Genomic DNA, 12206 nt, shown 5'->3' on the forward strand with positions numbered 1-12206 from the left:
AGAATCACAATCACTATCATCATCATCATCACCATAGCAAATCACCATCATCGTCACCATCACCTCCATCACTACCACAATTGTTATTAGCAGCATCACAATCACTACCATCATCATTACCACTACCATAACTGTCTCTCGGCTGGGGCCCATCTTACAAAGAGTTGTGATTGATCTGATCAATCGCAACTATGGAAAGCCAGCAAAGTCGACATAAAATTATTATTTAAATCTTTTTTTAGATATGAATGTACATCCATAAATACATTGATTTCTTGACAGTTTGGTGTGTTCTTTGTTTACAAAGGACCTTTTGCAAATTTCCTGTAGAAAAAATTATGACACTGATGGATTTCCATAGAGTTACGATTGATTGGATCAATCGTATCTCTCTTTAAGATGGGGCCCAGAACCTTGTGTTCAATATTCTAGTCAAGATTTGGAATGTTCTTGTATTAGTACATTCATGTATAGTACACAGCACATACCATAAAAAAACTCATTTACATACAAACAATTTGAATACTGTACCTTTATTAGCTTCTGTTAACATCCCTTCATAAAATGTACAATTTTTTTTTCTCTCATTTTCTTTTCACATTTTTAAGTTAATATTACAAAAATCTCGACTAGTATCATTACATACAGAGAAGCTAAATACATGCTTTCCACAAATATATAACCACAGGACTGGACCTCATTCATCTTATACACACGATGAGAGTTGAAGTACAGCTCACACATGTCGGATATGACGTGATAAACCAAATCAAACGACAAAAAAATAAAACAGATGAGTGAGTGCAGTGACGGACCGTGACACGGAGGAGACAAAGCATTGGAGGGCACCGTTGTTCACAAACAATACAGTGCCCCTCCAATCAATGTCTCCTCCGGGACACGGTCCGCCACTGAGTGAGTGTATACATGTAAGGTTAAAAAGGGAAACGTTAACAAATCATTCATATATCCCTCAGAAAATTGCATTCTTTTGTAATTTCTTTGTTATAAACTCAAAGTTGAATATTTATGGCAAATCAATGAAACATACCAAAGCTACATACATGCATATAGTTTTACATTCTGGTTTTGTCTCGCTGCCAAAGAGTTAAACCTGTGATTTTCCCAGGGGCATGAAGAGTGATATTGTTAACTGCAGGCATATTCTCCTCCAGGTGGGGCCATGCAGAACGACTTGCATTTCATTGCAACTTGAAATATACCCATCAAGCCCTGCACATTCATGATTGGTTGTAAATCAAGTTACGTTTGCTCACAACTTTTTTTTCTGCAGCTGGCCGTAACGTGCCTTTGATGTGCATACGTTCATGACTGGCTTAAAAAATAAGAAGTCTTCACACTTACACTTGTTAATATTATCACAAATATAATACTCGGTTCTTTTATAGCGCATATCTCATTCTGATATACATGTACAGCAATGTCCCTATGCACTTCAAAGGGACTTTGAAATTATCATCCGGTTATTTGGCCAGCAGCCAGAGTTCATCAAGTCATATCCTAACAGGGCTTACTAGTGCCATTAACACACAAAATAATAATAAAACAAAAAGGATTTTCTCTCAAACTCCCACTAGATATATGTAACGGCTTGGAGACATCACTGATGTGTATAAAGCACAGAGGAATATCATCATTTCGGACTGATATTCTTTGATGTTGTCGAGTTCCTCACTTTTATGAAAATAGGGTGATGGAAGGAGCTTGCACATCTGGGCTCTTGTCTTACAAAGAGTTATTGATCCAATCAACCTCAACTGTATGGAAGACCATCATTGTTGAGCGTTGTGGCCCTGTGGATTAGTCTATCCCAGCCATGGCATAATTTCCTTCAGCAAGAAATTTATCCACATTGTGTTGCACTCAACCCAGGTGAGGTGAATGGGTACCCGGTAGTAAGAAATTCTTTGAATGCTTGAGCACCTAGGCAGCCCAGCTAAAGCCGGGGTAATACTAATAGCAGGGCCCGCTGGGAAAACAGTTTTCAGAACTGAAGTGGCTTCCCTGGGTAAATATACCTATATTATTATTATTGTCATAAATTTTCCTATTAGAAACTTGCACAATTTCATTTATCAACATAGAGTACATCGAATTGCCAAGATAGCGATGGATGAAGGAGTATTTTAAATACCATACCGAGAAAACATTTTGAACATGCATTTTAGATGTTGGTGATGCTGGCTTTTCAGTTGTGGTTGATCAGATCAATTGCAGCTCTTTGGAAGACGGGGCCCTGAATTAACTCAATAGACATTAACTATATGCGTATAACAGAATCATTAGACTTTGTCTTTATAAGTGGTGGTGGCAACAGGAAAATTATACTGAAATTCATCACTCTTGAAAATATTCCTTAACGTCTAATGTCAACTTTGAGAAGCTACACAAATGAAATCTCATAAAATTTTTGTTTTTCGCTTAAATTGAAATTTAGCTTGCAGTGTTTTGCCCTAAGGCACCATATGCAATGCATTGTAGGCACAAAGCAAGTTCGCAACCAAGGGACTGCTTTTTTCCCTTCCTCTCCAAAGGACTTGGTATTGTGCACAAGAGCATGGATTGAACCCATATGCTCAATGCTAGGGCCCAAACAAATTCACAAAGGGTGCATATGGAGTCCGGAGCGATGGGTTTTGCAAATATTGTGCATAAAATATCAAAAGCATAAATTGAGAAAGAGTCAAACATTGAAAGTGTACTTTTGTCACAGGAAACTAAAATCAACACTTGTTACTATGGTTACAGTATAAACAAAACCACTGTTCATGTGAGTTACTTTTAATAAATAGTGGCTGCATTAATGACACATGTACAGCAATGGAACATGACTGCACACGAGTGAAATTTTGCATGTTTGATTCGTAAAATACAAAATTTTCAGCCCATTCAATATTTGATTAAAACTGTTGGGGTCTAAACCTGAACTTTCATATCTGAGAACAAAAGATCCATAAATGAGGTAAACAGAAGTACTATATATTCTGGGAGTGTGCGGAAATATGCATACATGACGGCAGGAAAAGATAGAAAGGAGTATGGATATTTCCTGACTTAGATCATAGGAGAGATTCAACATATTCCCATTTAATGAAGTTGAAAAGAATTGAATTTAAATCTGCTCTTGAAATCAGAAAATACAGTAGTTATCACCATTTACAATCATTCCGAGATCACTGTTTACCAATATACTCTCGTTTTATAATTGATCAAGATCATAGCTGAACTTTGCACTTAATGTCAGTTAAAAGAAGAAAATCTCTTGGAAAAGAGGCGTAATGAACGAGTGAGAATTATCAACAAACCTGCTTTCTTTCACTTGATTTCACTTTTGAAATAGTCATCTTCATCATCCCATAAATAGCGATAATAAAAATAGCGAACTATAATAGAATTTCTTCCTATTCATGCGAAAATCTTAACAATATCTGGTCTCTGTCAAAATGAATCAGTATCAATATCATTCTAGTCTACTATATCAGCACTGCTGCACACTGTAGACCACAGTCTCCACTCCCTGGGGAGGATTTTGAGTTTTCTTTTACTTACACTGTCTTCATCTGGTTCCTATCCAGAGGCATTAATAGTGTTATTACCCATATATTAGTAGCAATACTAGTCTGCCATCCACAGTCTCCACTTCCTGGGGAGTACTGCGGCTTTTCTTCCCATGCTTATGCTGACACCTTCATCTGGATTTTATCCAAAGGCATTGATAGTGTTATTACCCTTACTCCAGTAGCAACACTACAGTCTGTCAACCACAGTCCCCACTCACTGGGGAGGATTGTGGATTCTAAATCATTCTTACACTGTCCCCTTCATCCAGTTTTTGTCCCAAAGCATTACATGAACCTATGGCCTAGTCTACGATATCAGCAGCTTAACCACATTCTACTCCCTGGGGAGGATTGTGGCTTCTCTACATAGCCATGCAAACACTGTCCAAAGGCATTATATTGCTATGGCCTTAATTAATAATTTGGGTAGCTTTGAAGCACACTGTTGGCCACAATCTCCACACCCTGGGGAGCATTCAAAGCATTACCTCGAGAGCTGGTGGGTTTCTTAATAAAGTTGTTCGCAAGTTAAAAGTGACTGTAAAAATGACTGGTGAACCTTTCTTACGCGCTAAACCATTGCTATGTGTACACCACTTATCACAAGAAAGGATCACCAGTTGCTCTTAACTTTCAAACAGCTTTATGAAATGGCCTGCAGGATTTATTTCATAAAACATATACATATGGTTAGAGATATCTCACGATCTGAGGCTGGTTGAGGAAATTATAATAGCCGAATTGTAAGAATTGTGATTCTAAATCAGTTACCACTGAGACTTAGTGGGCCCTGTACAATGACAGAATTCAGTGGCCAGCAGCTTCAGTATTGAACTATTATCATATCGGCATATAATATGGAGAAATCCCTGTGATTTCATGAAAATAAAACACACACAAGATATGCACATATACAGTGATGAGATTCTATTTGTATTAGTATGGCATGGCAAGTCCACAGTACGCCACCACCCATGAGTTCATCCAGCATTCTAAGAATGTTTCCAGAACAATCAAAGAACAATTTCAAAAGCTTGAGACCGTTTCTTTAATGTGTTTTAAGTGACGTTTCAAAAGCCTTTAGAGATTTTGGAAACAGTTGAGAATTCTTAGTGGGTTTCCAAAAACATTTTGACGTTTGGACGTTTCTTGGACGTTCTAAGAACGTTTGCTGAATCTTGCCAGCAAGAGCAAGAAGGAACATACATAGGACAATAAAAAACATGGTGATGTCAATATGATATCCAAGCAGAATATGATAAAATTTGTATGGGAGGAGAGAGAGAGAGAGAAAAAGGAGGAAGAAAGAAAGAGCAGGATGAAAAGATAGAGAAAAGGGGGCGAGGGGAATATAGATTAAAATACTACAAGTCTAAGTTCATCTAAGGCATCGTTCAAAATAGGTGCTGCCGACATAGCCGCCTCGCATCGTCCTCTGCACGTTCTGTTCAAAGAGTCTTCTGTTCTGCTGGAGCGCTTCGGCCGCTTCTTTGTTGAGGGGGTCATCTGGATTGGGTTCCTGTGGGTTGCGTGAAAGGGAGAGGAAAAATAAAAGCTGAATCACACGTGAAAGACTACAAGGTTCACAGCATTTTAAGAAGACAAAATTACCCGATTTTCCTCCCATGAAGTCTCGAATACCATAATTATTTAAACTCATTTCCAGTGTCATATGTTTTCAATGTTGTTGCAGTGAACTATTTGCAGTATGAAACACTTTAATGTAAAATGCGATAAAAAAAGTAACAAAGTCTGAATAGCTGCTTTAGATTTTTTTTGGGGGTCGGGGGTTAGGCATTCAAAATTCCCTGACTGGGAAAAAAAAATCCTGATTTCCCCAGATTGGCTGGGAACCTGTAAGTATAAAAACTGAAAACTGGATGATGGTAATAACCTGAGCCAGCACAGAGATTCCTCAAAACGCCTTGACAAAAAACAAAAACAAACAACCCCAAACAAAACAAAAACAAAAATATGTGCATTACTTGGGTGCAAAAGCGAGGCTGGAGAATTTCATAAACTTTATTTGTATTCCAAATCATCGGGTCTGACGACTATCCTTGATTCTGATTGGCTGGGAAGCACTTTTCCTAGGATATCTGTCCACTTTCCAGAAAAAACCACCTGTACATTAAAGGTATTGTTTAACTTTGTGACCAGCCGATTTAAACAATTCTCAAACCAAGATGAAACATGTGTACAAGTGCATGCATTAGAACTTATAAACCCTGAAAACAACCATTATTGAGAATGAAAAGCTAAAACTACAAGGCAAACCCCGATTTTGTAAATAGGCGTCTTATAGACGCCTAAATAGTACACATAATTGTATGGGATGAAATTAAGATGGTGTTTCCGGTCACTTTATATTTCTATTTTTGAAGCACTAAATAATCATTTTTGAACGCAATTTTTTCAGGGCTCCATTTTTGTAACATATCACAGTCACAGGTGACAAGTGTGACCTTCTAGCTCAGATTTTTTAAAAGTCAAACCAATGTTAACCAATCACTTTAATTCCTGAAATGCTCCAAGAGACACTTATAAAATGGAGAAGCTAGATATGCCAATCCCAATTCCATTTATTGAATGAAAAAAACACTTAACCAATGAAACCTCAAAAGCTAAAAATTGCATATCTTGTAAACACCTACTGAGATTGTAGAGGATGTTCACGAACGTATACTTACCAAGAAAAGAAATTGTAATCCATAGACGATTGCATTTATCGTTAAAACTGGTTTCCAGTCTTCCCTGTGCAAGAAAAAAAATAGAAAAGGATAATAGAGGCTTTGCTTGTACAAGTTTGAAAACAGGGCAGAACAGAGACATACATACCAAAACTTTTCAATATGCGCTCTTTATAGTAAAGTACTAGACACTCAAATTTATTTTTTCTCCTTTTATTTTTTCTCCTTTTATTCATCCATCCATCCATCCATCTATCTATCTCATTAACTATTTCATTTATTTCATTTCTGGCAAAAGGAACACAAGAAATTACAAATTACAAGAAAAATCAAAAGACCCACCAACCCATTCCCGCCCAGAGAAAAATTACACTAGGCCCCCGAAATGTCCAAAGAGCCATGGAGAAATTGAAAAAAGCCCCGCAAAACCCCCTTTCAGTCCCTGCTATATTAAAGCTTATCCAACGTTTCAGATTTACGCAGTAGGTTGTGTAACAGAGCCTCCAAAAAAAAAAAAAATTCCCCTCCCTTCCTTCTCTCTTTCAATTTATTCTTACCTAAGTATATTGAGACACACATTTCCTTCTAAGTCGATGTTTGGATGGTATACCATTGTTTCACATTTGACTTTAGGAGGTTCATGGGGGTAATTTGGTGATACCTAACAGAGAAAATATAAAAACAAATTGTTAATGGCACACACAAGCATACATTCTCAAATGTTAACATATTTTTGTAGTAAACATTTATGGGCGATTCTACGGTTAGTCACATTACACTTTAATATGTCTTTTCTGTAATATATGCGATTTGATTTTGGAGTTGGGTTTGATTGCAACTCTTTCAGCAATGGGCCAAAGTCTACTTCTTAGATCAGTACATCATGGCCAAAACCAATTGGTCTTCTTGAAGATGACCTACTAGTAATTCTTTGATCATCTATCACCATCATGGCCAAACCCAAAAGGTCTACAAGCAGATGGTCTAATTATCAGATCATCTAAACACCATCATGGCTAAACCCACTTGGTCTACTAGCAGATGGTCTAATTCTCAGATTGTCTAATACCATCATGGCTAAACCCACTTGGTATACAAGCAGATGGTCTAAATATCAGATCATCTAAACACCATCATGGCTTAACCCACTTGGTCTACTAGCAGATGGTCTAATTCTCAGATTGTCTAATACCATCATGGCTAAACCCACTTGGTATACAAGCAGATGGTCTAAATATCAGATCATCTAAACACCATCATGGCTTAACCCACTTGGTCTACTAGCAGATGGTCTAATTCTCAGACTGTCTAATACCATCATGGCTAAACCCACTTGGTATACAAGCAGATGGTCTAAATATCAGATCATCTAAACACCATCATGGCTTAACCCACTTGGTCTACTAGCAGATGGTCTAATTCTCAGATTGTCTAATACCATCATGGCTAAACCCACTTGGTATACAAGCAGATGGTCTAAATATCAGATCATCTAAACACCATCATGGCTTAACCCACTTCGCCTACTAGCAGATGGTCTAATTCTCAGATGGTCTAATACCATCATGGCTTAACCCACTTGGTCTACTCACAAATGGTCTATTTCTCAGATCATTTAACACCTTAATGGTGAAACCAACTTGGTCTAATAGCATATTACATGTATATGTGCTACTTGCTCAGACTGCTAGACACCATCATGGCTAAACCTATAATTCTCACATTGTCTATCACCATCAGGGCTAAACCCACTTGGTCTACTGGCAAATTTGTCCAATAACCATTTGGTAGAATCAGTCCTTTGCCTGTCATTTTGTCAGCTGCCCTGAAGGCCTAACTTCCACTTCCTCAACTTGTTTTCCACTTTATCACCAAAATATTTGGTTCAGAAAAAGTTCCTGTATTATGGAGACTAAACATTTTTAAACCAAGTGGTTCTGAATTCTCTGATTAGAGTTAATGCTAGATTCTTTGATGCATAATTTTTGCTTTTTGCACTTACCTTAAAACCAAAAACAAATCTACCATTTCTGTAAAAGCCCTGCAGAGAAAAGGGGTTATAAAAAAATAACAGTTTCAGAAACAAACCATTAACAACAACAACAACAAAATTAATAATTCAGGACTGTGAAAAACTAAATTTCTTCATAAGATTATCATATATGCACATGGCAATGACGTCTGAAATATCTATGACTATTGGTGATTTGAAATGTGGTGTTGACATTTTGGTTATGGTGTTTGGTCAATTTTGACAGGAGTATAACTCCAAAAATAAAATGAAGATGGTCCTGAAAAGTCACTCAGTAGGTATTGAGCCGTCAATATTGTGATCGGCAATTCTGCATTAATTGTGTAAACTAAGGATAGGTTTTGGAGCTAGTATAAAATGCAATCAAAATGCTGCTTTCAACACCAACTCTGGACTTGAAAGCCCCCACTGTCAAAATTGCCCCCCTCGTGTGGGGGAAAAAATTGTTGTGCAACATACTGGCAAGATAAGGGGGATGTAACATGTAACATAAAAAAACATGTCTGATATTTATAATTGATAAACTTGTTTCTATATAGTCAAAGAAAATCATAATATTTTAGCTAGAAATAAAATTTTTGCATGGAATGTTGGACTTGCATATTTAGATGTCAACAAATTGGTTCTAAAAATATGCGAGACTAAAACAATATTTTTTTTTTTGGGGGGGGAATTTGGGCATATTACGCATGCTCAGTATAAAGGCTTAAATGGGTAATTCCATCTGAATGTAACAAAATTAACAACTGAAGTGAAGATCAATTTAGATGTGGCCATGCAGTTTTGATTTTTCAAATGTGAGGAAGGTTTCCTACGACCCCTACCTACATAAGAATATAATAATTAACACTTACTTCATCTGGCTGTATGGCTAGTTTGAAAACAAGTAAATCATCAGGATCCGGGAAATCTATCTGACATGTCTTTGGAAGATTCAGCTCCCCAAGATCTGAGCAAGACAGAGAAAAAACAAACAAAAAACAAATAAGAAATATAAAACTAACTTCACATTCTGATTAAAAAACAAGATTATCTTCAAGCTTGGAAATAAATGCCAGTCGAGGTAACAATCTAAAAATGACTTACAGAATCCAATAAAATGACCACCCAAGTGTCTGTTTGTATGAATAAAAAATATGTGTCAAAGGTTTCTGGAAGAAATTGTGTAATTGCTGAGAAATAACCAAAATAAGCGTGGATTCGGGCACCTCCGTCTGGTCTTTACATATATTCCAGCAATAATTTACACTGTCCCACGTGTGCGTATCTGTGTTGGCGATCTTAACTAATTCCGTGCTTCGTGCACGCTACGTATCCTACTATAACATGCCACACTCGTGCTCGCACGGCTACATGTACTGTTGATTGCTTTGTGCTTGCATTGTTTCCTACCCTCGCCTGCTTCGTGCATGACTGCGCACATTCGGAATAACAATCATTGTTACGCTGTTTTGCACTGTATTGCGCATCGCATGCACGCCGTAATTAGCACTATTGTGTGCAGTGCGAACTCTGCTTTCTGACAGATCAACTTACTCACGCGGTTTACATTCGACTTTTTCGAGTATTTCTACATTTTTTACAAGATATGGCTCCGCCTCTGAGAGGAAAGAGACCTAGGTTTTTTGATCCATACAAAACACTCCACAAAATGGAACTACTTGATACAACTCATATTTTAGCGGTAAAGATAATAACCAATCCATATAATGAGGACATCATTATAAGGGGTATGACATTTCCTACAACTTTACTACACAATATTTTGTGGATAAACTAATCGTTAGAGAGTTACAAGCAATTGTAATCATGACTATTGAAAGGAGTGAATACGACTCGCGATCCCAAAATCAATGTGGCACAGGGGATTAGCATCGGATTAGCACTGTGGCATTGGGTTAGTAGTGTGCGTGGCATGTTAAGAGTTAAGTATGATCGTTTTTCAGCTTAGATTTTATGAATTCACAAAGTTCAGTTTATGTAACTGTACCAGATCTAGATCAATGATGATTAAAGACTTTCTCATGAAATCAGTGTTTTACTACAACTACTTTCATTTAGCTTTAATGAAAATAATGGCCCAAATTTAAAAAGGTGGTTTCAAGCTATGGTTTATTCTGATTTTCTACAATGATTATTATGCTTGAGCACATACTGGTATAATGAGAAAGTATCCAATAATTTTTGCAGGTGTCCCCCCAGATGTACAAGATTTGCAAACTCCAAATGGAATTTCGTGCAGATGTCCCTGATTTTCAAATTACATTTGCATTTTAGGCCATCATGATTTAGGGCCTAGAGATAATTTTTAATCCCCTCACGTTTTTGACACTGTTCGCTTTGCGGTCCATGTCTACCTGTGAAAAACAGCATTTTTTTGCGGATGTGTCCAATGGCAATTGCAGTGACCCCCCACCACCATGCCTGGGCCGGGGGCCATTTCATAAATCTGTTCATATGTTAAGGATGACTTCAATTGGTGACGCTTCCTTGTCACGCTTGTGGTAAATGACAAAAGATCTATATAGATCGAGACTTTGTTGTTGAATGGTACGATAATACGCCAGTGGCGGACTGTACCAGCCTGGAAGAAGAAGAAGAATGTCCACTGGTGATCAATATTATTTTGCAGGTAAGAAAGGTTCACCAAATGTTAAGTTGAAGTTGCTCTTAACTTACAAAAGTTTAAGAAACTTTCACCTGGCCTTGGGCTAGATTTTTGTTCTTTAATATTTCCTCATTATTTTTTAGAAATTTGACAATGTCCATTCCAATAAACAGGTTTGTGAAATTCTGAATGAGATGGGCATGGCATTCCTATTCGGCTATTCAGGCTTTGAGCTCTTTAGTTTAACTTAGTAAATTTAGTTTAATATCATCAATTTAGATTTACTTTATTTCAATTTCAGAAGGAATTTCTTTTTGGCGGTTCAGTCTGTCATAAAAATATTCAAGTGAAGACAGAACAGCAAAGCGATGGACATTCAATTCAGCTGATCACGCACTCATTTCATTTCATTCATTCATTCATTCAATTCGACATCACCTTTCTGCAGTCGCAGCTGTGCAGCGGACGCTCTCTTCCCGTCTCCGTCCGTCCGATCTCCGGCAGCTTCGGCCTGCTTTTTCAAGGAAAATAATTTAATCATCGTGCATTCCAGTAGCACTTTCTCGTTGGCATCAACTCCTTCTCTTAAAATTCAAGTTCTTTATCTGCTCCTATCTGCTATTCGTGAAAAAACATTGTCCGATTTCACAGTCATCACCTTAGTTCCGCCTATTGTGTATCATGTATTGTGCAAGCTGCACGGAAGAAAATGTGTGTGCGTTTACAAAGGTCAAAGTTCACTATCAGCGCAGTGCGCGCAAATACAACCCGCATCGGGATGACCTTATATGACCTCAGGGCGGGTTGCCGAATTTGGGGGAGGGGGTCATTTCCTTTCAGCTCATTACACCTACATAATGCATTGTGGTTTTTATTTGTCGGATAAAACATCAGGCAATTAAAGATTATGAGTTTTATGCCCGGTCCCCCATGCACAACCCGGCCCCCAACCGAAGTCGGGGGGGGGGGGGGGGGCAAAAAGTATCATAGCAAAACGGATCTGGCTCATCCCCCCGTCCCCCCCCCCCAATTCAGTCGCAATGACATAGGTTTTCATCACTTTCAAACATAATTCAAAATTTTTGGCTCATCATGCATTGTGATTATCATGTCGCACGTACAGGAAAAGGTAATAGGGTGATCATTCGTGCATAAATTGAGTAATGTCTAATGTCACATGCCAGCAGAAATCATTGAATAGTCATTTTCTCGAAAATTTGAAGATTGGTTATATTGTACCTTTAAGTCCGTATTCTGAAGTCGGGTTTAATTTGAACTCAGGTTTAAAGTTGTGG

At 37.7% G+C, this 12206-nt stretch overlaps 1 protein-coding gene across 1 annotated transcript; it reads right to left on the bottom strand.

Moving 5' to 3' along the window:
- Positions 1–517: 517 nt before the first annotated feature.
- Positions 518–11634, bottom strand: LOC121421010 (NEDD8-conjugating enzyme Ubc12-like). The gene is made up of 6 exons (XM_041615593.1): positions 11350–11634; positions 9158–9252; positions 8274–8312; positions 6829–6932; positions 6272–6335; positions 518–5100 (listed from the first exon to the last, which is right to left on the bottom strand). Exons 1-6 carry the CDS (start codon positions 11450–11452, stop codon positions 4960–4962), a joined length of 546 nt encoding a protein of 181 aa, XP_041471527.1. The 5' UTR covers positions 11453–11634; the 3' UTR covers positions 518–4959.
- Positions 11635–12206: the final 572 nt, after the last annotated feature.

Source organism: Lytechinus variegatus, chromosome 9 (assembly GCF_018143015.1).
Source record: "Lytechinus variegatus isolate NC3 chromosome 9, Lvar_3.0, whole genome shotgun sequence".
Taxonomy (NCBI): domain Eukaryota; kingdom Metazoa; phylum Echinodermata; class Echinoidea; order Temnopleuroida; family Toxopneustidae; genus Lytechinus; species Lytechinus variegatus.